Genomic DNA, 27,985 nt, shown 5'->3' with positions numbered 1-27,985 from the left:
TTACATTAAATGGTGAGAAAGATCCAAAAATGTACATCCAATAAATAAAATTCACTTTGCTGAAAACATAGAAAAAACTAAACCTAGCAAATAAATTGATTTGCTTCATTATTTACAATTGTCGTTATGAAACCCTTACATAAATTAAAAGCTTGCATGATGTAACATTTTTGTAAACTAGAACTGACTGAACATAAGACACAATGAGAGACATATGGGTGCTGCTAATGCAGTGATGACTGATCAGCTGTGTGTGTAAGCTCCATCTGTGAAAACTAACACTTTCATTTACACTTTCACTTCTGTTTGCAGAAATGTGGCTTTTGTAAAGGACATCCATGCAAACATACTCCCGTTCCATCTGGTTTCGATTCAAGGCAGATTTAGCTGCAACACATTCATCATGATACTGATGCGAGATTGCTGCTTAGTGAGACGTGAACTGTTTATTTCAGAGGTCAGCAGAAAGTGCTGCATTGTCAGGTTGCAAAGGAAAACGCTGCAACATTTTTACTGCAGGACTCGGAGAAGTGTGACAAGCTTACAGCAAGAGGGGCAGACGAGCACATAGCAACATTACCAGAGGTACATTACGCATACTACATTTAGAAGTCATTTCGGTTTCCAGATCATGATATGCAATAGAAAAAAAGCATAAAGACATTCATTAAATGAATCATATGCAGTTATAAAATGATGGAACGCACACGACCACAAGAGGAGCTCAGAAATCAGCTGCTGTACTTAACCCACGTCACACAAAATGAGAAAAGATAGAAAGTGTTGCAAAATTAAGACACCGTTAGTTACAAGTTCATTTCATGACTGCCTACAAACCCGTCAAAGCCATTAGTCTGCATTATCACGTCAGAATGAAGGGCCTAACAAGATTCACACAAATTTACACAAAACCAATCCGTGCTCGATTGGAAAGCGCCGTCAAACCTGTTGATGCCATTAACCGCTCCTTCCATACGTACTGGTCTTTGGCAGAGCTACATTTACTTTTGCTCGCAGCAGAAGTAATCACATAAATGTGGACAACAAAACAAAGAACAAAACGGATACACCACTCTTTACGACTTAATAGCGCTATCAGTCCTTCAGCAAGCTTTTTAGCCCCAACAAGCAAATGTACTTGAACCCAAATTTTGTACCAGAATCAACTTCTCAACCCCTTTAATTTGAACCACGACTGGTTGGCTTTCTGTGTCAGCCTTCACTGTTTGGGGCTGTTGAGGCTGGATCTCTGAGCAGCATGGCACGGGTCCAAGGACTCCTTGGTGGAACCTCCGTAGACGTCTACATCATGATCGGTCCAGGGGGCGATGTTTCCCAGCACTGAGGAGCTGCAGTCAGCAAGGGCGGCCACCTCTGCAGGCTTCAGCACCCGATCCCACAGGTTGAATTGGGATATCTCACCGACGAGAGCCTGGGAGGCATCGAAACGCCCACCCAGTGTATCCTTGAAAAGTACACACAGTAGTTAGTCATCCCATAGTGTGTGTTTTCATTATGATAATTGAAATAATCATGCCAAGTGCTTTAAACTAGTTTAAAAATGATAAATATCATGTGATTATAAACTTATTTTAAATGCTTATGAGGGATTGTTGGTCCCTAAAGTCGTACTCTGTTCATATGTTGATCTATTTTAAAAGTGTTCCCTACATTTTAGTTATTATTATGGCATTTTTAGCCAAAATCAAACAACCTGTCGATTTCTAGGACATAGTTGCTGCAGAGCAAGAGGAGTTTATTAAAAATTCACCTTTGTGACTGTTGGCGCAGAGTAAGCCAACCCCCATTTCCCATCATCCATCTATTGGTGGTGCTTACAGTCCCTCACACCACCAAGCTAGCATTAGAGGTGCAACGTGAGTGGCGAACAATATTCAAGCTATCCAGCCGTACAGTTTTATAGACACATGCCAGCTCAGACGAGGAAAACAGCCGAGCTCCTTCAAACTGTTTTTTTTTTTTTGTCTTCTCCTGATTTACAATGACTTAAATAAAGAAAGAGTCAGAAATGCAACTTTAGGCTTAATTTTCTTTATATTATGTCCTCTATCATCAGAAAAAATGACACAAGAACTTGTTAAAAACACCAAAAACGTGATCTGGTGGGGTTTTCAAAATGTGATCTCACCAGTTCAGAGAAAGGAAGGAAAAAAAATAGGATGGAAATTGGAGTCCACTCATTAATGGCTGCTTCAAAAAACTCGATGAAGGTTAGTTTAGTCAAACAGTGACTGTCCTGAAAAATACAACTAAACAAATGGATTAGTTCTATATTCAAGTCTATGGGTGTTTGTGTCTGCTGTATGTACTGTACATATATAAGGTCATACGTTATAAATTGAAAAGTTACATTATCAAAGTCATAAATTCACAAAAAGATGTGTTTCATCATAAAAGATGTAGCGGGCATTGTAAGCATTGGTTTCACAAATAGTTAAATACTAAGTATTTTAGTAGGTCAAAATAGTTTATCATAAGAATAAGGACATTAAAAAAGATTTTGCAGCCTCTTCAGAAAAAAAATTCATGATCCACAAGGAGTGGATTTTGGGCCGATGTGTCATTTACCCCATTGGCAGTATAGTTGCAGAGCCCCAAATGCATTATGGGATATAGATGTCTATGGTAAACTAAAACCTCACGGCATCACCATAAATGATTGTAAGTTGATGGATTTAGTCGGCACGTAATGTAGACCGAGGTTTACAACTTTATTTTCAAAAAGCATGGCGTTTTTTCCTTGTAAAATTACAACTTTTTTCTTTTTTCACCCGCTCTGCACCTTGGTTCACACCTGCACTACGTCAGCTCAAAGCTAAAGGCAGACAACTGGAAAGACTTCAAAATAAAACTGGACTCATAATTCATAAGGACATGTACAAAAACCACATTATCCTCTATAAAGATTCTATAGCGTCCGCTAAAACTTCCTATTACTCTGGCCTGATTCACTCTAACCGACATAGCTCTAGGACCCTCTACTCACTTCTATCTAATATAACAAAACCCCCTGATTCTCTCCCTAATCATCTCTCCTCACCTGACTTTTGTAACGCTTTAATGTCCTTCTTTGTTTCTAAGATCTCTACAATTCATCAACAGCTCACAAGCCAAGCTGCAGTCTCTGGAGTGGACATCTTCACTCCTCCCTCGGTTCTAACAACCTTTTCAAGATTTTCACTTCCATCTGTACAAACCATTTCTGACCTTATTACAAACTCTAAACCTTCCACCTGCCAACTGGATCCCATTCCTACATCTCTCGTTAAATCCTGTCTCCTTTCTCTTCTCCCATCAATTACCAACATTATTCACTCCTCTCTCATGTCTGGTATTGTTCCACATTCTCTAAAAGTCGCCTCTATTACTCCAGTTTTGAAAAAACCTGGTCTTGACCCAAATAACTTTAATAATCTTCGCCCAATCTCTAATTTACCTTTCATTTCCAAAATCCTTGAAAAAACTGTTGCTCTTCAGCTCCGTGCTCATCTTTCCAGTAACAACATCTACGAACACTTTCAATCTGGTTTCCGCCCACTCCATAGTACAGAAACAGCTCTTTTAAAAATCACAAACGACCTCCTCTTAGCTTCGGACTCCGGTTCACTGTCCATTCTAATTCTCCTTGATTTAACTGCTGCTTTTGACACCATTTCCCACAATATTCTTATTCACAGACTTCAAACTATTGGTATTTCTCACACCCCTCTGTCCTGGTTTTCTTCATACTTATCAGACCGTAGTCAATTTATCCATATTAAACCTCATATGTCAAACACCTTCACACTCTCTGCTGGTATTCCCCAGGGCTCAGTCCTAGGTCCCCTTCTCTTCATCATTTACATCCTCCCTCTTGGTTCTCTCTTCCATAAACACAACATTAATTTCCATTGCTATGCGGACGACACCCAGCTCTACATTTCTACGAAACCCTCCTCATCACTTCCTCCTTCCTCCCTTACCCTCTGTCTGCAAGAAATCCATTCCTGGTTCTCTTCAAATTTTCTGCAACTCAACAGTTCCAAAACTGAAGTCCTCCTTGTAGGCACTCCATCCACTATTTCCAAATCCAATAGCTTCTCCATCTCTGTCAATGACTTCTCTGTTCTTCCCTCCCCCCAGGTAAAGAGTCTGGGTGTCATCCTCGACAGCTCACTTTCGTTCCAATCTCATATTAATAACATCACCCGTTCTGCTTACTTTCATCTTCGCAATATATCTCGTCTCCGCCCTTCTCTCACACCTCATACAACTGCTGTACTTGTTCATAGTCTTGTCACTTCTAGGATCGATTATTGTAATTCCCTCCTGTTTGGTTTGCCCAATAAAACACTCAAAAAATTGCAGCTTCTTCAAAATTCTGCAGCCCGCATTATCACCAGGACCACGTTATCCCACCACATCACACCAGTTCTCCAAAACTTACACTGGCTTCCCATAAAACAAAGGGTTAGTTTCAAGATTCTCCTCATCACCTTCAAAGCACTCCATAACCTGGCTCCACCCTACATTTCTGACCTTCTTCACATTTCCATTCCCTCCCGATCTCTCCGTTCCACTTCCTCTCTCCAACTCCATGTCCCACCTGCCCGTCTTGCCACCATGGGGGGCAGAGCTTTCAGTCGCTCTGCCCCTCAGCTGTGGAATTCTCTTCCTCCAGATTTACGGAACACCGACACACTGCCACTATTCAAATCCAAACTCAAGACCCATCTCTTCAAACAATCATACAGTTAATCCATTCAGTTATCGCAACCTCATTTGTCTGTTTGTCTGTTTTTCTATCCTATAATTTTTTATGTATCTATCTTAAATGTTTTTATTTATTATTTTTTACTATGTCTTTATGTTTACTCATGTTTTACTTTGATAATTTCTTATTGACGTTTTATTCTGTTTTTCTTATTTTAACCTTGTACAGCGACCTTGGGTGACCTGAAAGGCGCTTGAAATAAAATTTATTATTATTATTATTATTATTCATGTTTTACAAGTTTGATCTTATAAAATTATGACTTCTTTCTTATACTTTTATGAATTTTTTCTCATATAATAATTTACTCTTTTTTCCTTTCATGGTGGCCCTAATACTCAATTGAAGATGACAGATGAAATAGTTTTTTAGAAAGTTTACTTTTTTATAGTTGCCCAACTGAACCTGTTTAGATGTGTTGTATTTGAATGTCGACTCTGTGCTCTGTGCTCTAAAAACCTCTGACCTGAAGATGGCTGTGCATCAGGAATTGGGTTTACTATTAAGTCCTCTTTCCTGGTTAAATAATCATGAAAATGGAGTGAAAGCTTAAGCCATGGACAAAAATACCGGGTTGCGAGGATTCCGCCAAAATAAGATTAATGTTTGTTTCGAGCATCCTCATAAAGGGGAGGGATGTCCTGGGATTGTGTAAAATCTAGTAAGCATATTCGCACAACAACTATTCATCAGTCATCCACAACAGAGATTAACAGAGCTCTAAAAATCTGTCCATTAGATGAAGTCCTGTTGCATCAGTGAGTCATCTTGCTGTGATAAAGTCTCCTCTCTCTGCTGTATCCTTTATGCATGGACAATGAGCTCTGGGACATAACTTTGACATAAGGGAGGAGTGATAACATCAGATTTCATAATGGTTATGCAATGGATCTGACTCACTGATGAAGAAGAGAAGCAGATGAGAATGATGAACCCAATTATTTTGCACTTGTGTGAAGAGCTAATGATTGTTTTTCAAAACACCTCACCTTATGATGGGTTCTCTCATATGTTTAGCACTCCTACAACCTGTCTCGTTTGTTTGTTAATCAAGTGGGTTTTCAGCAACCGTCCAGTCATCTGCACCTCAGTGAATCAGCTTCCATTCATTTATATGCTTTTTTACAAAGATTTAAACCATGATATCATTCCAATCATTCTCATATTTTTAGTCATCACTCTTTTCATCCACCCATCCTTCTCACCTGTTCTTGTCCCAGTATAAGGACTCCTCCTGGTTTGATTGGGTGCCAGGCAGCAAGCCCCTCCCCTCTCCCCTTCATCTTGCCCCCCTGGTAGGCCTTCCATACTCCATCCCTCAGGGTCCAACTGATACATATATGCTGCCACTCATCCTGTGGCAAGGACAGAGGAAGCTGCGCCACCTGAAGGTTTGAGGACACAATATTTCTGATAACGTCCATTACAGCCAGTCAGTCAAAAGACTGTAATAACAGATGTGTGTATAGATGGATGAGTTCATTTTCCCCCAGAAGATCTCTAGCCTATCTCGAGCTTTTTCTCTTTGCTTTAGATGAAAGTCTTTTGTGTTCTGTGTTTGCACATTTGGATTTTTTCTCATAAAGAGTTCCCTCCTGCACTGCAAAAAGAGGCCCCTTAGAAAAAGTCCAATATTCTTACCCCATTGGCAGGTTTTCTTTAAATAAGCACCAAAGAATATCTGCCAATGGGGTAAGAAAAAGGATCTTGCCAAGAATTCTTAAATTAAGAAAAAATTCTAGTAACTAAGATGTGTTTTCTTAGACTAATATTATTTTGCTTTGGAAAAACTTTATTGATAAGATTATTTTTCTTGCAAGACAGAAAATAACAAAAAATTTTCTTAAAACAAGGATCTTTTTACTTTCTTATGGCCAAATTTTTGAGGTGTCTCTGCTTATTTTTTCTCTCTCCAGAAAATATTCTCATCTGACAAAATAAAACAATAAAAATATTTCCACTGAACTTCATGTATCCTGACCAGCTACTGAGGTCTTCTGGTCAGCACTACCATATTTCCCCGAGTATAAGTCACAGTTATTTTGTATAGTTTGGCCAGAGGTGAGGCTTCTTCTAAGGAGCGACTTACTTGTGATTTTTTAAAAACAAAGGCTTATATTTGTTATTTTCCCACTAAAAATCGGTCGCCTGTTAGCAGTTGTTTACCACCAACAACCACTAGAGGACACTGTAAATGCCTGTAGCAGTATTTGCTACTGACATTTTTGCATAAGAAGAAGCGCTGTCCAAAGAGGAGAATCCCGAAGGGAGCGTCAAGTTTATGAACACATGAACATCAAATTTGGCGCATATCAAAACAGAGGCAGCAGCTGAAAAATCGATGCATGAATTGCATTCGTTGTGATTGGCATTACACCGGAGCTTGGCGGAGTAGTTCAGAAGCATCGCACGAACGAAAAATAATATACTTTGCTAAAAGTGTTGAAATAATCCACTTTTTTTAACAAAGCAGGTCCAATCAGACATTTCTCCCATTTTTAGGGTTAAAACTGAGAAAAAGTTCTGACCTTATCGTTGATGAGCAGCTCCACTGGATTGTGGACCCCCTGCAGCAACACCAGCTCATTGGGCTGACCTGGCACAGAGTAGGAGAATGGCGTCCCAATGCCTCCTTCTTTAGCCTTGAGCCACAAACAGGCAGTGAAGGCATACATCTCAGTGATCTCTTTCCTGACCATCCCGTACATGTAATTGGTCCGCATAGGGAAGGAGAGGACAAAGCCTTCAGGAAACGGTGGCTCCGTAAGTGCTGGGAGACAAATGTCAAGGAGATAAATACAGACATTAATTAGAAAAGTTTACGACAACAAATATAAATTGATTTTATGAAGTTATCAATCTACAAACTCTTCCTGTGGATAACTTCAACCAGCTTTTAAATTGGAGAAAATTCTCCAAAAGGATGGAGGAATCACTGCTAAAGCTCAGTGTTTTGTAGGTTTTTACATCTGAATCTCACTGTCTGTTTAAGCAGTTATAATGAATGGAAGTTAAAATTATTGAAAGATATTCCAAAGTAACATCTGCTTAGTTGAAACAAGCAGAATTATTTATGACTCCCCTTTTTCTACTAAAAAAAGAAAAATATGACTCTTTCACAGGAACACGGGAGAGAAAGGAAAATGTTGCTTCATTTATGCATGTCATGTTTTACTTGTCTTTTCTTTTTGACAGTCTTAAGGACTCAAGCATCAAGTTATTCTTACAGTTTACTGTGGTGACGACCCAGTTCCATTGCAGAGCTAGTTAAATTTTCATTTCAGCCTTGCTTCACAACGCTGATGTGAATAGCTTGATGATAAAGCTGTCTACCTCTCACTGTGCATTAGTTTACCCTCCCTAGCTGCCCCCCATAGACTCACTGTGTTCCAGCTCAGTGACACGGTCAGTAACGCTGCCAATGCCCTGGTTGATTTTCTCATGTTGGCCCTGTGTCTCCTTCCTCATGGCCTGTCGCTCCTTCTCCAGCATCTTTATCTTCCTCTCCAGCTCCCCCTCCAGGTCCTCCACCCGCCAGGTGCCCTTTCGCCCAGAGGAACCTTTAGAGGAAGGCTTGGGGCCAGAGGTTGCAGGCGAACCGGGACGGCGGCCCCCTGGGGATGACGCCGTCGACGGAACTGGAGCCTTTCCAGAATTACCGGTCGGGCTACTGCTACCGCCGCCGCTGGTACTGCTGCTGCCACCACCGCCTGCACCCACAAATGTGTCTGTAATGTTCAAGGCAGCGGGCCCTATCTCTGCCTGCAAAGAAAACAGGAAAATAACTCAGTGGATGCACAATTGGAACAAACAGATGCACACATGAAACACTAAGAAAAAAGAAAACTTTTATAGATTTAAATAAAAACAAAGGAATGGCTAAATTGATTTTAGCTGTTTTGGTGATGTTAATATTCCAAAAAAGACTTCCAATATTGTTCATTCTCTTTATAATTTATCCTATTTATTTTCTGTCACTTAATTTATGTCATAAGCCACAAACTCTCACCTCTTTTAAAAGTATATATTTTTGTTTTTCTAAAAAAGGACTTATTCAAAGTTAAACTGTTTATGCTTTTAGCACAGATGAGTATGCATATCCATTTAAATATGAATAAAGGAATACATTTATGCACAAAAACACTGTATATAACACCGGGGCTCAGTTTAAAGACCCATTCAAATAAAAATAGTGTTTTTGGTCTTTTTAACACGTACTTGTGGCATTTTTCTGATAATGGAGGACATTTATTAAGAAAATTAACCATTTTTGTTGCACATAATGTTAGTTTGGGGGTGGCTAGCGGGAGAAAGTATACAAAGATGGAAATTAGGATAAATCTGTGCTGGGGCTTTTCTGTTAGCAGACACTTTATAAATTTGACTCCAGTTTACAAAATCAACATAAAAGTGAGATTTTTCGGATCTATCTGCTTTGAAAGTGAATAACTAGGTAGGATTCGAGTGTGCGCTAACTTGCTTTCTCAAATTTTAATCAATAAAAACAACATTTCAGCTCTTTCATCCTTGAAGGACGTGTCCATGACCAAAAATAAACAAAAAACACTGAATTTTCTGTGCTGGTGGAGGTAAAATGTTTTTTTCTCTCTCTAAATGTACGATTCTAAAAGTGATGTTCAGGTGGGTTTAGTATACAGAGTGGAAAGAATTTGGTGTTGGTAAAGCAAAATAAACAGATGTATAGAGGTTTGTGTGGATGAGACAAGTGTGGGGGCGGAAAGATCAAGACAGCTGCTGAGGCAGGACTGCATCTGGACACCCCGGTTATAAATTCACACAGACAACCTCCGTGACTGAGGCAGGAGAGAGCTCACAGTGGTGCAGCAAAGATTGTGTGTACACGCCTACCTATGTCTCACTCCTAACAGACACACACACATATACACACACACACAGACTCACAATTCGACCTCTTCCGCTCTCTCTCCACCACACTTTTCCTGTCCAGCGAGCTTCATGTTTTATTTATGCCTCTGTATCCTGCAGTTGGATGGTGAGCTGTAGATCATAGGGGGTGGAGGTGGGAGATATAATGAGGGGTGAAGACCCGGGGGGGGGGGGGGGGGGGGGACCAGACCAAACAGTAAAGTTTGTGTAAGAGACAAAAAGGGTGTCTGGGTCAAAAGTTCCTTTTTTTAAAGTAAGGATGAGGTGGAAAAATAAATAAATAAGAAGGGACGGTGCACAAGAACGAAAATTGATTCTGCACGGCCTGTCTCCTTTATGTGTGAACTCGGACACAAAACTATTTGTTAAAAATCTTACATTTATTAGTTTTTATAGTTGTGTAACACAGGGTTTTATACTAATTCACAGATTGTGTTGACTAAATATCTGTTAGCTAACTAACTTCAAGAATTTTTATTTTCAAGCTTTGAGCATAAAATGGTCAGATTTCCTAATGATTAGATTTTCTCTATTTTCCCACATAACTCAGGCAGGTTTTTCTGTTCTCATATATTTCAGGGATTTTAATTCTTAAGTGCAGAAATAGCCGCATTTTCTTTCTTTATTACATTTTTTGTCTCTTTTTGAAATATTTTAAGCAGGTTTTTCCATTCTCACAAACAGGTCTAGAAGGTGTTTTTCCACTCTGAAAAAACTTCTAGAACTGAAAGATCTCAATTCTAGGAGCTGCTTTGAGCATAAAATAGTAAAAGGTTCCTAAGTCTCACCTGTCCTTTTTCGGTTTTTGCCTACCTCTAGTTTCTCGATGCGGTCCTTCAGGTCCATGATGGCCCTGGCCAGCTCCTCCACCGCGCGCGCCGTCTGCAGCTGCGCCGCCGCCCCACTCACATCATCCCCGGCCATGACGCGTCGGTTCCCGCTCCACACCCCGACGCCCTGCGCAGGTGTTACCCGGTCGTCCTCCAAGCCTCGCTCGCACTCGCTCAGCTTCCCCGTCAGCTCCCTGATGGTTCTCTGGTCCATCAGGATCTGGTCGTTCTGCTGCAGCACCATTTGCCGGAGCTCCTCCGCAGTGGTCCGGAGGTCTTCGTCCCCGGTTGTGTACATGGGCTCGTCCGCCTGCTGCCTCAGGGTTTTGCTCCGGCATTCTCCCACGGGCAGCGGGGTGCAGATGAGTCGGCTGAAGCTGAACTGCTTCGCGGAGCCTCCATCGGTTCCTTCTCCGAGATTGAGCTCGTTCAGCGTGGGAACCTCCAGCCCGATGCCGCCCAGTCCGTTCTCCACCTCGTAGGAGCCCGCGCCGTGGAGCGCGCCGAGGGGTCCGGCCTGAGCCACCGATCCGGGCTCCAGCGGCTGCAGCAGCGCCTCCGACTCCGAGGTCAGCGTGGCATTATCGCCGGAGGGCGCGCCACGTTTCCGGGGATAAACACTGGCGACGATGCAGATGGCCGCACCGAGGAAGGCCAGGGAGCCCGCCCCGACCAGGACCACCACCAAGAACTTCATTCTGACTAAAACGGCAGAGGATGGAAGAGCGAGGAGTCACTAAGCCGCAACATCACGGACGGCAGCGAGGATGGATAAGCAGAGACACGCGAGAGCAAATCACGACCTACTGAGTCACGCTACATGTCAGGAAAGCTGCAGGAAAGCAAGACACTTACAGCAGATTCACCGCTGGTGCGTAATGGCGCAGCTGTCGTCTTCTTGAACACCAGTTGAGCACTGCGGTGATGTTAGTTTTAGGTTGGAAATTCGACAGACATTCAGCTCGGATCTCCAGTGAGGCCTCTTAGGGACCGTCAACAAATTAACAAGTGCATGAGATGGAGAAGATTTTTATGGAAGCGATTGTGTAGCATAATTACAAATAAAAATCAAAACCAGAAATGTTTTTTCATTTTCAAAATGAAACTGCATTTGTTGACTCAAAATTAAAATGAAAAAGCATTCCTTCAAAATGATTTTTCAGTTTCTTCTTCAACACCGCTTTTTCTGTCACTTAATTAAAAGGATAAAGAAAATGGTATTTGACATTTCATTTTCAAAAAGTTCTCTGGTAAATGTGTAGCAAATTTCATTTAAAAAAGTCTAATTTGACAATTAAAATGGATTAACAGAAATGATTTTTAATTTTCAAAATGTAACTGCATTTGTTGACTCAAATTTAAAATAAAAATTCAATACTTCAAAATGCTTTTTTATTTTCTACTTAAAAACCGCTTATTCTGTTTTATAATTAAAACGAAAATGCAAAGAGGGGATTGCATTTTCATCCAGCTATTGAAATACTGGCCAACTTTCAAATGCAAAGCTCTGGAATTTTGACATAGAAATTCATATATAATATTTATCATCTTTGATTGCAAAATAAAGTGCTGTGTCTCATGTTTGGTTGGCAGTGACACAATTTGGCATAGGTTTCATCTGTTTGGATCACTTGGTTTGGGAGCTATTGAAAGAAAATGAACAGATTTAATGTGCGAACCTGTGCAATTTTGATATAACAATTCATATAAAATATTTAACATCTTTGATTACGAAACAAAGTGGTGTGTCTGATGTTGGGATGTCAGTACCACAATTCGGCATACTTTTCATATCTTTGGGTCAGGTGTTTTGCGAGTTATTGAAAATAAGAACAGATTTCAAATGCGAACAGCTGGAATTTTAATACAAAAATTCATGTAAGATTTTTATCATCTATAATTGCTAAACATATTAGTGTGTCTGATGTAGGTATGTCAGAACAACAATTTGGCATTCATGATTTTGGGTCACATGGTTTGGAAGCTTTTGAAAAAACTTAACAGAATTAATTTGCGAATAGCTGGAGTTATTATATAAAAAATCACATACATTTTTTTTATAAAATATGTGTACGGTGTATGTTGGAGTCATAATTTTTTATATATTTAAAATCACAAGGTCACATGGTTTGGAAGATATTAAAAAAGCAGAATCTTTACTTCAAACCATTTTTCTTATAAAATATTGAGCATCTATGATTGTAAAACTTTTCCTATTAAAATATTGCAAAATAAATCTGATTATTTAGACACAACATGAGGAAATATTTTGCAGTAATTTATTTATTTTTGCAAAGCATTTAGTCTTGGGTTTGATCTAAAATCTTCTCCATCTCATGCACTTGTTAACTTGTTGACAGTCCCTAAGAGACCTCACTGGAGATCCGAGCTGAATGTCTTGTGAGCGCAGGACTGATGGCCCCGCGCTGTCAGCTTATGTAACAAGGGTAGACTAACGGTTTTATCTATATTCTTATTTGTTTTGAATTTCACCCAATCCTGATCATTATTATATATATTTTAAGAAATTTTCATATTGTTCATAATCAGGATGTGTATATATTTTCGACACGAGTGCAAAAATCTGTCACTTTAAGAGAATTTTCTACTTTTTGTGCACCACTGCTGAGACGACTGACAGGAGTTAATACTTTTGTTCTCTGCTTTCATTTTGAATTCATTTTGTTGGTTACTGGTGAAAATGCAACAGAAATTGTGTTAATGTGAAATTGTTTCTGTCTATGGTGAATATGCATTGGTTTCAGTCAACTGCTATTTTTGCAGATGTGTTGGAAGTTTGTAGTAGACACGTGTGGAAAGTTTCTCGTTTTTCTGCTCAACAGGATACTGAGACCCCATGTGTATAACCAGGGAACTGCATGTCACCAAGTTGTCTTAGTTTTGTTTGATAAGTACAGATCCCTCTGTGGTGATCAATAAAAGGGCAGCAACCAGCAGATGCTCGGGTCCAGTCTCTCCTCATTTGTCCAGCAACACTAAAAGAACACAACGCAGATTGATTGGGTCAACAGACGCGCATTACGAACTGGATTGCAGCCAGACCGATACGCGCCCGTTACACTTAGAGATGCTGCCTCGATCTCCGTGTTGCTAAGCTGCTCTCCTCCGTGCGTAACCATGGGGACCGCTGTTAGGGGAGGAGCGAGACGGCCTGAAGCAGCTGCACAGTGACGGATGGTTGATGGCTCTCACTCCGTGTTTGAGCTAAATAGGATAAAGATAAAAAAAAAAATTTTAGGGTTTCCTTTTTTTAATTAAAAATCATACATATATCGTTTGGAGACACTTTCAGTTCTTATTCCTTTACGGGCACAATTCACAGGGTCGTGCACGTGTAGGTCACAAACTGACAAGTCCAGCCAAGTCACGTGCTTCGGCATGTCCACACAGGCCCATGCCGGCTGTGCATTCACAGATGTGGCAGAAGCTTGACATCTGATGAGAAAATGGGCCATGTTGATAAACGATGCTGGAGAAATAATATGCAGACTGATAGGAGTGTAACGATTAATAGACTAAATCCATGAATTGATTCCTATTCCAACCAAATCAATCTGTGAGACAAGTCATTGATGAAATCGATCTATACAATTATAAAATTGCTTTAAAATAAAATACATTGATTATATCGCTATTGGAAAATACCATTTTGATTGAGACATAGTAAGCTTATTTTACTATAATGTAAAAATGACCAAGTGACATCACAGCGGACAACACACTTGTGATGGCAGAAAAATGTGTGGAAATACTTTGAATTTTAGAAAGACGTGACCATACAGTGTGATAGAATGTTCCAATATAATGTTCCCTTTGGATTATTTTGCAAAAGTGGGCTGAACTTTATTAAACTAAAACATGAATTGATTTGCCATTAATTCTTGTTGACTTGTTTGTTTGTACAGACGTTTAAAATATTTAAGAATTTTAAGAAGTTTTAAGACATACAAAGAATCTCGAAAACTTCACCTGCAGTGTTCAGTAGGTTTTTATCTCTGAGTCGAACTGGTGGAAGTTTTAGCTAAAGATGTCCTGGATCGATTTTAGGTCAGTGAATGGATCGTTCAAAATCAACCAATATCAACTATGAATTAGATCGGCAACCAGAAATTATGATATGAAATTGTTCTTAACATGAATCGTTAAGACTGAGCAAAAAAAACAAAAAAAAAACTAAAAGGTTTGCAGAAGAAAGACAGTCTGACAAAAGGCAGTTTCTTTGTGGTTTTGCCTCATAAACACAGCATAACTAATAATCTTTGCTCTATTGGAAGGTTTTTCAAAGGAAAAAAAAAACAGGATCTCTGATTCAGCATTAAGACAATTATGGTGCTATAAAGGTGCTTCTGCATAGGAGTAAGGTAATCAAACAACCCAGTCTCATCCTGAAACAGTTTTACAAAAATGGGCTTTAAATTGTGGGATGGGTATGTTTTCATTTTCTTATTCATTTCCTCATTACGATTTATTTTACATATTTCTAGAGGGCAGATTTTTCATTTTTAAATAATTTTTCTGGAAAACGACTCGTTTAATTTCGAATGCAAACAGTTAGAAGTCCCATGATATCATACATATTTATTTTTGATCCTCACATAAATCTACATGAAGCTAAACATTGACATAAAAATAAAACAAGCTTCCAATGACCGCAAAATGGATGTCTATATTCCAGTCAGAAAGTTGAAACAGTTTAACAAACCACACAATGGTACAGGAAATCTTCTAGGAGTATCAATGGGATCCAAATGTTTAATTAAAGCTCTGCTTAACTCTGGTCCTTCAGAGCAACTGCTTCTGTTTAAGCAGTTGTTGACCTACTCACTGCTGTTTACCCCAGATGGGTGATCAGGAAAATGAATTCATTTTATTCACTTAAATATTCAACATTGAATAGGGCAGAGGTGAAACACCAAACATCTGATGAGTCATTTACCACTCAGAGACACGCTAAGCACTCTGGGGTGAAGCTTTCTGCCACATTAATTCAGACTTGGTAATATTTGATCCCACAAAGTCTCCATTAGAATCTGAGCTATACTTTGCCACTGTTTGTACATTAAAGCAGCTCGACAGCACCTCTCTGAGGGAGTTTGAAGTACTGCGCTACGGTTCAAATACCAGTTTGGAAGGATGTTTTTTTTATCCGTAATTTAAAGTGATAATCATTTATCCATTGATGACAATTCAATTTGCAATTTGATCATGCATTTTGTATTTTAGAATTCAATATAAAAAAATACAATACAACCTTACATTAAAAAAATACAGTTTTAAATAAAAGCTAAAGCAATTACATTTTAAATTGTTGTGGGTTTTAGGGGAAATGTCCAATAAAAATGCATTTTGCAATTTACAATTCAATGTAAAAAGGTGGAGCAAGGTAAAAAAAAAAGGAAGCATAAAGAAACCTAATCGATTCCCTTTATCCAGGGTAACCATTTGGCATATGAAATATTAACAATATTAAATGCAAATGACCTATTTAATATTTCTTTTCAATTTTAATAATTTTCCTTTCATCGCATAGAATAGAATTTAATATTTAAAGAACAGAAATAAAATAAAAACTGTCTTTAATAAAAAAAAACTTTTGTCAACATTAAATCTGGATTTATATGAAATGATAAATATTCAGTATTTGAACGCTCACGGTAAACATCTACATTTAAGTCATGCGAACAGGAACACAAATAGTTATCATAGAAGTAAAAACCACTGTGGTTTTGATCACATAAACAAGCCGGCAAGTCTCCTCATCTGACCCTAAAGACTCTGAAGAAGAAAGAGGCCAGAGTTTATCGCCTCAAGTTTACACAGCTTATAATGTATTTTAGCCAATCGCAATCAAGAAATTTTACAAGTTCTATTACTGATGTTATGACATATCCTGGAGGCCACTTGACATTTCAGTACAGACCACATTTCTCTTTGTTTCAGGAAAAGGTCCTTCTCATCTTTGTAAACAGGATAAAAGTAATAACTAAAACTGAAGAACCTTTTTTTTTAAAGTGCTTTTAATAAAAGCCTTGTACGAGAATCACAGAAAACAGTAACAGGTAACATGACACTGAATACATCATTTATACAGTAAGGGTTTGCCAAACATGCTTCAGAAGTTCAAATACATTACAATGTCCTAATCCTCCACATCTTCATCATCACCATCAATTCACCAGAAATAATTCATAGTAGCAGAAAACCAAACAAAACGCAAGTTTCTTCTGATCAAACCCAATTACAAAAAACCCTTAAAACATTGCATTACATTAAAAATGCATTACATTGAAATCATTATGCATATTTTAAAATGTATTACAGTACAAACAAGAAAAAAGGAACTTTAAAAACAAGAAGGCATTATTATCTGAGCATATTTATCTGTACAATACAAGGATCCTTCCTTTTATTCAATGAGTGCCTAACCAATCTAGCACTTACAAACTACAACACACACATATTGTATGCAAAATAACTTCAAAGGGCAGAAAGGTGAAAAATCAAGAGCCCTATTTGGTTGAAATACAAGACACTAACTTGGGGTGTGCTACCTCAGAAAAAACAAAAAGCCTTACAGAAGCCTGATATCTAACAGGTCTAACGGTTAGTGGCTCTACCTAAAAATGTTACTGACATGACACGTCTGAAAAAGAACCAATTCCAAACAAAGACACATCCATTCTGGAGAGGAAAATGATCCCTCGGTTCAAGGGTTTTCTGGGAAATTTAGGAAGACTTGGAACCAAGTTCCAGAAAACAGAAGCTGCGACAATTTTGGCAAAGATAAAATGTACAGATAGAAGTATTATTTTTTATGGGATCGGAAAAGAAAATAGGAAGGCTTACAGAAGCTATGAGTCCTGGAAGAGGAAGGTCCTGAAGAGCAGACAGGATCAGAAAAAGATATGATGAAATACATGTAGGAAAAAGAAAAGAAAAAGCTCCACTTTGATCTTAGTTGATGTGCCTCAAAGAGGTTCACGGTCAAGGACACAAAAGCAGCACAATCAATTTTCATACCTTCTGAGATCAAGCATCTTTTTTTTAAACAAGGCTACCTGGCAGCACACATCTGTAATGATTCCACTAAAATTAGCACTTGGAACTATTGACTGTATACGAGTACTGGACTGGGTGACCCCTCCCCCCCTGTGTTCCAAACAGGAAGTACCCGCTTGTTACAAGAAGCCAAAATCCCATAGATTTGTATAGAGAAACAGACAGCTATTACTCATCCTATTTGTCAAAATAACCATTCTTAACATGTTCTTGCTAATACAATTTTTTATGACGTTTTTTTCTGTAGAGCAAGTTATTCAGTTAAAAACTGGCCAATCAAATCCCTCAATAAAAGTATGTGTTCTCATGTTGAACATTCCAAAATTTCGACAGATTCTACCGAGGCCACTATCAAGTGGTAGGGGTGTGGCCAACAGTCAATGATCCAACAAGCTCACTCTTGATTGCAGGGGTGGTTGCCATAGAAATGATGACTCAGACTGATTTGGACCAATCACTGCTTACTAGTATTGTCTGGTTCCACCATGGCATTTGTATAGGAAAAAAATGGCGACCGAATTAACTTAATTTCATTGAAGTAAGTCATTTTGTGTGGGTCACTTCACAGTTAGTCAGTCCAGTTCTCAAATACAGTCCATGCTAGAAAGATATAACTGAAGAGCACAATATCGACTCCAAAAGGAAAAGAAGCCATACGTATTTTTGTCCCGTTGGAATAAAAGCAGGAAGTTAGTAGAAAGACTCGATCTGTCTGATCAAAAAGTCAGAAGAAAACAATGTTAAAACAATGGTTTAAGAAACAGGACGTCATTGAAAACCATTTAGTTGTGAGGAAATCTTACAACTCAGACAAACACAACCTTCCAATGATCAAATGACATATTGCACTGTCACTATCAAGTGACAAAACAACATAATTAAAAAAAATAAAATAAAACACCCTTCAAGTCCACTCATGCTACTTCAGTGCGGCATAAAGGAGAGCAGCCTCGGGTTTTGGTAGTTTGCTGATCTATAGCATTCACATGTGACAGCAAGGACCATGGAGAAAGAAGTGCTGCTTGATCATTGATGAAGGGTTATAAGGCAATCTTTAAACAGGAGTCTGCAGCACTACATTAAGTACATTTACTCACATGTAAAACATTCAAGACAACGGTCAATGTTCCTACAAGACGCTCTGTGGAAGTATAGTCCCCTCCTTCCACATCAGTCAGCAACAATTATGTGTGAAGAGAGGAAAAAAAAAAAAACAAGGTATGTAAAATGATCCAAGGAAACAAGATCTGCCAGACTACCTAAAAGTCTCCACTACAATGTAAGAGTATGAATGTGTGGTTTCTGCTTCTCTTAATGGACAGGTGAGGGTGCAATGCCTCTGGCAAAGCTGTGACTTATAAGTAAAACAGCAGCAGTGCAGATACACACAAAGAACCCAACAAAAATGGACACAAACCAAAGCTAAAAGAGGTGTTACAGTTTGAACCCTTGTAAAGGAACTTATTTTAAAAGGAACTAAACTATTCATTATTCATTTCACTATACGAAGCCACGACTGTCCCTCGTTTCTCCTTAGAACGCGGCTGCAAATCAGCAAGTTAGCTTATTTCAATATTACCCACCATTCCATGTGTTGCTGCTCATCTGCTGTTGTTGCTACAGTTTTTAAGGCCTGTAGAGTAGCAACTTTTAATACAATATTTTCAAACTAAATCCTTCCGCCCAACCTGCCAGTTCATTTGTAAACACATTTGTCCAAATAGGAGAGCACAGTTGAGCCTTTGCTCTGTCCACACCGCGCTTTTAGCAAAGGATGTTCACACTGGACTGTCGCTACACAATAGTAGCACATGTACCTACAGTTGGAAGAGGCTTTGTGCGAAATGTTGAAACGATACAAATCTCATGAGTCTTGCCCCAGGATTTCTCTTTCACAGCTCTAATCTGATATGTGAGAGACCTGGTGTCGTAGAATTATGACCGCTTAAAAACCACAATTATGCCTTTCTCCTTCAGGATCGGTTGGCACTTCCGTGTATTGAAAAACACGGAAAAATATCCATACGTCGCTACCAAATCTGACTCCCTGACTGGTCAAAGATCAACTAGTTTAACTTCCTAAGCCCAAAACACACACATACGCATTTAAATAGATTTTTTTATTGGAGGTAGTCACTTAAACGCGCATTGCCAAAGCCGTTGTGAACGTTAGTTTCTTCTGTGATTGACATGGATTACCAATTTCTTTTTAACGTGGGAGTTCGTGACACAGCACAAGAGATCCGTCCTGGAGGTAACGCAAAAGCCCTACACGTAGTTACAAGTTACAAAGAGAGACGCCACAAGACACCAAATGTACTCATATGAGGGGTGGGGGGTGGGTAGACGCAGCTCACAGCTTCGGAAGTTCATCTGGTTACTGGCAGATTGATGGTTTGATCTCCAGCACCAATATAGATGTGTCTGAATAAATCCCTCCGGGTATGAGCTTACACATGTCTGTATGAGAAACACACAATGAAAAGCCCTTCACCGCAACTAGAAAAAGTTAAAAGGTTATACAAGCAAGTGAAGATATTTACCATCCAACAATAGAAAAAAGAGAAAACTCAGTAAGCCGTACGGGTTAGAAGTACACCATCAGTCAAAAAAGTGGCATGTTTTATTAGCCAAACTAGAAGATAAGGCAATGAATTTTGCAGCCGATTTGGAAAAGCGAACCACATCACTGGCCAGTCAAACATAACGGTTTTGGCCCAACTTCAATCCGTGGCTCCTGGTGAGCATAATGGAGTTCAAGGCAGTGGGGATAAAGGACCGAGAGCAACGACCTAAAAACTATTTCTAGTATGTTCTTTCGCAGCTTTTGAGGTTGTGCATGCACATAAATACATATTCACTGTAAGTATATGCTTGTGCGTTTACAAGAATAAGGAAGGCCTTAACAAATAAAGAACAACAATGAAGCCAGGTTTTGAGGCAGTCGATCGCGTTTCGTTGAACTTACTGTGTTGATACCGAAGAATTTACCGGATTAGAAGCAAAAACACGTTTCCTTTAGTGCGATCAAGCTAAACCTTTAAGGTCATGATGTCAATAAAATAACAGAGCGATTTTTTTGATGAAAGTTTCGGCCCACGCAGCGGAGATCACTGATGGGAGAAGTCGAAGGCATCAAACTATCACTTCTATCAAAGTATGCTAAGAGTCAATGCCATGCAAGCGGATAAATTATGGCAATTTCGATGGCAGCAAGGGTATAATTTAAAATTTCTCTTAAAAAAATATGCTTTCCTATTACATAGCTGGGCGGTGCTGTTTGACATGACATTAACCGCTTCACGAGCATGGACGAAGCCCTGCAGATATGTCAGCATGGAGCTAATGTGGCATGTTTTCCTTTGAATTGAATGGCAATCTACTTCATCTTATCTCTTATGGCTTAGTGGCGCTGGGCTCCTCTGAACTGGTCACATGAGGGGGAGAGGAGGCATTTTGGGGGCTCGCAGAGGGCGAAGCAGGCCCAGACGCAGGGGTGGGGAACTCTTTGATGGTGACCGTGACAAGGTTGGTGGTCACATCTGTGACCACTACATCTTTGCAGCTGGGCGCCATCTCGGGGTGCCAGTCTGTGTCCCCTTCAGTAGGCACTCTTGGGGGGTCGGTGAGGGGGGATGTTTGATCCCCTGCAGGGATGGAGGGAGCTGCACTGGGTGGCGGTTGTTTAGCTCTACGCTGGCAGGGATCTTTTTTACCTCCTTCTTCTGGGACTGAACGGTCCTCAGCACCCTGTTCTTCATCTAGGGATGAAGATGGAGATGAAGGGAGGAAGGTCGCTGCTGACGCTGCAGGGTTTGGATCTGAAGAAGAGGCAGGAGCGGGCTGAGTTCCTTCTGCAGGAGTGCTGCTGTCCTTGCTTGGGGGGACGTCTTCAGTGGCAGGCTGGGATTGTGCAGCTGTGACACCGGTGGGGGATTTTTCCCCCGAGCCACTGGAGCTGGAGGGAGAAGGAGGTGACTGGTAACGAGAGGAGGCGTTCTTGCTAACCCTCGTCCCTGTGCTGGAGCATGATCCAGGGTGTGGGGGAAAAGGCACAGGGCCTCCACACTGCAGCCCAAACGGCTTGCCGTACATGGGGAACCCTAACATCTTCAGAGGAGGCTGGAAGGGTCTGTAAGGGGCCTCTCCCTTTTTCCCGATGATGCGGTTACGAGAAGGAATGTTTTGGCGTCCCGCTGCCGTGTTCTTGCTTCCTGAGGCGGAGCCACCCCTACCTGGCTTGTCAATGACCTTCAAGTTGAGGATTATTCGGCCTCTCTTGACCTCTCGCGGTTTGACTCTACGGTTCAGGATGCGGACGGTCTCCGAAAACGGGGAGACGTGCATGCGCGAGGGGAATCCCCCTGCGCTAGAGTAGGTGGACGCCATGGGGTCTGAGCGAGGAAGGGGGCGCCTGGACATCCGGTGGCAGCGATGAATGTCTTTCTTTAGTTTGTGGGTGGCGGCCAGAGAGTTAAGCTTAGGAGAAGGCGCCGCAGCTGAGGAAGAGGAGGAAGAGGACAGCAAATGGGGAGACGACGCAGAGGACGGAGGCGTTCGGCTGGAGGTGGGGTGTGGTGTGGTCTGACGGCTGCTTGAGCTGCTGGATTCGCCTTTTTGAGGACGAGCCTGAAAATAAAAAAGTTCATTAAAACTTTAAGACATTTTTAAAACCTCGAGCAAAAACTGTTGTGTTCGTCCACGTTGTTGCTTCATTTATGTCAAGTTATTCAAACTGCTACATAAAATACAGAATAAAAATAAAAAGGTCACAAAATAAAGCATTAAATTGTGTTTCTGCCATAATCTGTCATAAGCTCTGAAGAGCAGCACTGGTTAGAAAATCATAAGTCGACCTCCATATCTAGCAGCACCGAGGGCTCTGCAGACCGACATGCTGTGAGAGGTAATGGCTGCATGAAAAAGAAAGTAGGGCAGCAGAAATGCTTTCAGCAGCCCGCAGTCTACTATGTAGGATTTTCTAAAGACATGTCAGAGTAGCAAAAAAAACAATAGAAAATAACCACATGAACTTCATTCAGGTTAAATTGTTCCTTTGTTAACCCCCCTCCCCCAGTAAGAAGATTCACACACAAAAAATCACTTTAAGAAGCTGCAGCATGAAGACAGAAACCATTTCTGTCCAGCTACATTTCTGTAAACAAATGTATGACTTTATTTAAAAGTATGTAATGTATGACTTTATTTTCTTTGGTGACTGGGCACAAACTATTATTTTAAATCATCTTTAATGGAGAAAAACAAAGCTGAGCCTTAGTAGTCTCTGCACTTATCGATACGTTGGCCAATCCCGCGTTTACAACCACGCAGACCCACTATTAGTTGAGTTTTCATTCATTATTTGATGAGAAGGTTTCAAAAAATCTATGAACTTCACAATGTTTGGGTTATAACAAACATAACTAGAGTTATGACACATTTGTCACCCCTTGGAATAAATGTTTGAGTTTTAAAATAGTTTGGGAGTTTACCCTGTTCTTATTTTCATTTTGTGTGATCTTGTCTTCCCTTTAAATTTTTGGATTTACACATTTTTATCATGTCTTTGAACTCTTGATCCTTGTTATAAAATTAGCTTGAACTCAATTTTTGCCTTAAAAAAGACAACATTTGATATTTGGAATTTTGTTTTTGTACAGTCCCAGGTTTATTTTGGAATTATTATGCAAATAATGAAAAGAATCTGTAAAAAAAAAAATCTGGGGTTGTACTAAAAACGTGGTATTATCCCAACAAAAACAGTTTAAAGATTAATTATTAGTGCAAATTGGAAATTTGTAAAAACACTCAAAATGACTCCGAACCACTGAGGGTTGACATTTACGGTATTTAAAAAAAATTAAAGAATCAAGATTGTACCTTCATGACAGCCGTTTTGGGTTTAGGTCCACGTTTCTTTGGACCGTGTATTTCCCTTTCCCGCTCCCTAAAGTAGAGCAGAAGAATTAGAACAGAGCAGAAAATGGAAAAGGAAATATAAGAGTCATTCAGATAGAGATGAAAGAGAAACAAGTTGGCAGAGTGTGAAAGTAGAGCAGATGAGCCCAGAAAACATCTGAGCAGAGCTGGTTCTCTGTGCGTTCATGTCTTTTTTTCCATTTGATGTCATTTTAGCATCGCTGAAAATCTGTGATTAGAGGCTGGAAAGGTACAGAAAAAGAAGTTCAGCTCAGACAAACTTCACAGAAACCCAAATGGAGGAGAAAAAAGCTTATAAAGATGTATAAAAGGGCCAACAAGATGAGCACAATTTTAGAGTATTGAATAAATAGGTAATAGAGATTAATGGTGACAGAGGTACATTTGATCCCTCTTATGCTCAACAAAGCCCACTTGCTAGAAAATGTACTTTCCCTCCTAATCAGAGAGGTGGAACACAAGCAGGTAAAGACAGAGCATTTGATGATCTGGAGAAGTCTATAAATACAAAATATGATTGTCAAATGACTGATCTTCCTGCTTTGTAACACTTAATTTAAGCTAATCATCTCATTCATTAAGTGTCGACATGGTCGGTTTTGAATAAGCAGCATCAGCGGATGCAGGAGCACACCGCGGTGATTAGAGCGAAGATACAGCGGTGGGCAGCAGAGTTGTTGCTGTGGAAACTAGAAGAGAAAAAAAAAACACATAACACATGACATTGCTCCTCCTGTTAATAAAAGTGTTGGGCTTCTAGTTGACAAGTAAACAAATCTGTAATTCCTCCATAATTAGCTCACTCTTCTAAATGTTTATGGACTTTTATTTTCATAAAACTTTGGTAATAAAATCAATATTTTCTTATTTTTGTAGGATTATAAAACACAGTTTATTGGAATTATCTCAACTACCTCAAACTATTAGCTATTGTGGAAAAACAGTGTAGAACAGGTAACAGAGTTAACAAAAGATGTTAAGATAATATGACAAAATAGGGTTTTTGGGAAAAAATGTTTAGTGATAGTATTCTTTGACAGAATTAGGAAACTTAGGACTAATCCTATTTGCAAGGGTTTATTTTAAGGTATAAGCTTAGTAAGACTTAGTAACCCTTAAGTTCAGAAGTTTTATCTTAACTTTGATTACAGCTCATTAGAAAGTATGAACATATAAGTGAACATGAGAAGAAAACAAACATTTGTAGTGGTTTAGAAGCAAAATATCAGTCTGAGCCTTAACACGTAAAAGTATAGTATTGCCTTTACTGGATTATAATTAACTAAACTGTAATGTTGGTATGAACATGTGCCAAGTTTGTACAAATGCAAGATTTTCTATTTTAGGACAGTTTTTGTAAACTCACTTCTGCTCAAAGCCCAAAATTAGCCGGTCATCCAGGATGTTTTCCTCTGGCTCCCAAGTGCTGTGCCTGGACAGGAAGAAAACAATACATTTTTAATATAGACACTAGTAATGCCCAGGAAAATAGGCATTTAAAAATAAATAAATAAAGATACTAAAAAGTCATTTAAAATGACTTTTATTTATTTATTTATTTCCAAAATGCAAATAAAAAAGGTGAAGATCAAAGGGAAAATTTCTCATAACCAGAATTTAAACAATCACAGGAATACCAAAATAAATAAATACATGAAATAAGGACAATAATAATCATTTCTAGCAAGATTATAATTTTTTAATGTTTTCACAGGAATATTACTTACTTCATGGCCCATCCTTTCCATTTGACCAGATATTCAAGTTTTCCCTTAAAATAAAGCAGGACAAATGGTTAAAATGCAGTCAAATACACAGATATGACTGAAAAAAATGTCTCATTAAATTAGGAAACACAGCTGCAACTTAATATTTATCATGTACTTAAAGGACGTGAAAATGTGCTTGTGAATTGAACAATAGGATTTATTAGGCTACTTATTTTTCTCTAATTTTACAGTAAAGTTTTAAATAGATTATTTTTTATAAAAGTTCAAGAAGGTCTGATGAGGCTGCCAGACAATAATAGACACTAGACTAGTCCATTAAAAAAAAAACTTCTGTACCTACAGGTCTTCATTATTTTTTACGTTTATTGAATCGTGTTTTCATAGGTATTTTGATTTAAACAAATTTTTTTTTGGTGTAACAAAACTCCCATGGCAACATTACCCTGCAGATGAAACTAAAAACTTGAGAGTTGTATATGGGCGCTATAAAACTCATTTTTTATATTTAGCTTAGCTGCTGCGAGCTGGGGTAAAAATAAACTTATGTTCCTCCGTGTCTAGCAGTGCTTAAATTTGTGGATTGGCCTGTTTTTTAAGCTAGCCCCCTTCTTTGTGTCGGTGTTTTGATTGTCTCGCACATTTCTCACCGCACGAGCAAACATCTATTCCGAAGCTTTGCTAGCTAGCTGTTAGTTAGCGCTAGCTAACAAAGTATAGGCATTCGCCAGTCATAAGGCCCCTATAGAATTACATAGGCGCAGGAGGACAGCCCCTCAGCTTATAGACTGAAGAGAGCCGTGCCGATAGGTGCTGGCCGTGGCCAACATCTGCAGACGGCCACAGCACGCGGGACTGAGGCGGCTCACCTTACGAACGCGGCGTTTCAGTATCGCTTCCGCGGCAAAAATGCGATCTCCCGCCGCCGAGAGCTCCATGTTTCATACCCGAACTAAGCTGCCCGTCTTCAAGCCTCTCCGTACGGTCTTTAGGCTTTGTCGTATGCGAGGCGCGATCACAACCAAACTGCACGAGAGCAAGCAGACATACACACACCACCACGCAAGACAAATCGCAGCGGTGCGGCGAGGCTGCGAATTGTCACGTGGACGGGGTCAGCCCCTTTGGTTGCCGTGGAAACGACGGAGACATTCATGAAGATGCACCCCAGACTGTTGACATAATTATTTTTTTATTATCTTATTTAGTAAGATACAACTTTATATGCAAAAGAAATAAATGCACCACAGATTGCAGACATATTATAATATTTTGTAAGATAATACAGAATAATGGGTAACGCTTTCTTTTACAGTACAGTACTTACAGTGTACTTAAGTGGTATTTACATGGTACTTTTTATGGAATTTACTGGGTACTTACAGTGTGTTTACATGGTACATTCTATGGGACTTTGCTGGGTACTTACATGGTACTTTTTTGTGTCTACTCTGTTTCCCACATGGTACTTACCATGTATTTATATAGTGCTATTTGGTTCATACCTATGTGTTACATACTGTGTATTTATAATATTCTTACTGGGTATTTACATGTTGCGCAAAGGTGTCTTTTATGGTACTTACCACATGTAAGAACAAGGTAAGTACAAATTAAGTACTTTGACTTTTAGGTCTGCACTCGCTGCATGTTTCATGGTATTTACTATGAATTTACCACAGAAACTACCCCTTAAGTACACTAAAACTGTACTGTAAAAGAAAATCAGCCCTATTTCCACTCAACTACATGGTACTTTCATTACTAAATACTGGGTATGTTCACTTGAATATTACTTGGTACTTACCCCTTAAGTACAATGAAACTGTACTGTAAAAGAAAGTCAGCCCTATTTCCACTCAACTACATGGTACTTTCATTACTAAATACTGGGTATGTTCACTTGCATATTACTTGGTACTTACTCCTTAAGTACAATGAAACTGTACTGTAAAAGAAAGTCAGCCCTATTTCCACTCTATTACATGGTACTTTCAGTAGTAAATGCTGGGTATCTTCACGTATTACCTTCCCGTACAGTGTACATACACACTTGGTCTTCGGACCTCACCAAATGAGACAATGCTAACTTGTTGGTAAAGGTCAAATAACTGCATTGTAAAAACATATTCCTACTTCTTGTAACATGAGGCAAATTTAAAGAGAAACAAGACAGCAGTGAAAACAACTATCTTTAATATGATACATGTCTGCAGCATAAAAAGTGTCATCACAATAAAATTTGTTTTAAGTACAAAACAGTGCAATGGAGCATTCCAAAAAACACATTATTGGCCTGAGGGTCGTGCTTTTTGTCCATCAGAATTCTTTCAGCAGAGTTTGGTAACGGTGCAGGACTTCTTCAGGGGTTGTAACTGCAAGAAAAATCACAATAAAAGCTCAACTGAACATAAAAAGCATAACGACTTTGATGAAGTACAAAATATATTTTACTTATTTAATTATTTCTGTAATGAGTTTGATAAATCTCTGAATTCCTTATTGCTTTGACTGCAATTCTTGAAATTAATCAATTATCCTCATTTATAAACATGATAATAAATTAAAATACATACATTCATACAATAAATACATACAATAAATACATGGTAAGTACCATGTAAGTACAGAGTAGACACAAAAAAGTACCATGTAAGTACCCAGTAAAGTCCCATAGAAAGTACCATGTAAACACACTGTAAGTACCCAGTAAATTCCATAAAAAG

The 27,985-nt window shown here is 39.2% G+C and overlaps 1 protein-coding gene across 1 annotated transcript; it reads right to left on the bottom strand.

Annotated features, from left to right (window-relative positions):
* Positions 1-415: 415 nt before the first annotated feature.
* Positions 416-26,357, bottom strand: LOC101160878. Its single transcript, XM_004066107.4, has 10 exons — positions 26,129-26,357; positions 25,260-25,303; positions 24,899-24,964; positions 23,473-23,539; positions 20,992-22,221; positions 10,496-11,242; positions 8,158-8,536; positions 7,303-7,544; positions 5,980-6,159; positions 416-1,465 (listed from the first exon to the last, which is right to left on the bottom strand). Exons 1-10 carry the CDS (start codon positions 26,195-26,197, stop codon positions 1,220-1,222), a joined length of 3,270 nt encoding a protein of 1,089 aa, XP_004066155.3. The 5' UTR covers positions 26,198-26,357; the 3' UTR covers positions 416-1,219.
* Positions 26,358-27,985: the final 1,628 nt, after the last annotated feature.

Source organism: Oryzias latipes, chromosome 1 (genome assembly GCF_002234675.1).
Source record: "Oryzias latipes chromosome 1, ASM223467v1".
In the NCBI taxonomy this organism is placed as follows: Eukaryota; Metazoa; Chordata; class Actinopteri; order Beloniformes; family Adrianichthyidae; genus Oryzias; species Oryzias latipes.
Note: the sequence above shows the minus strand (reverse complement) of the source record. Positions and strands in the feature narration are given on the sequence as shown.

Bases quoted from the DNA above. Each gene is read 5' to 3' on its own strand.
- LOC101160878 (XM_004066107.4), bottom strand. From the start codon at position 26,197: ATGGAGCTCTCGGCGGCGGGAGATCGCATTTTTGCCGCGGAAGCGATA. The intron at 22,222-23,472 runs GTACAATCTTGA...TTTTATTTTCAG, and splicing joins CCAAAACGGCTGTCATGAAG to GCTCGTCCTCAAAAAGGCGA. The intron at 6,160-7,302 runs GTCAGAACTTTT...TCAAACCTTCAG, and splicing joins AGCTGCTCATCAACGATAAG to GTGGCGCAGCTTCCTCTGTC.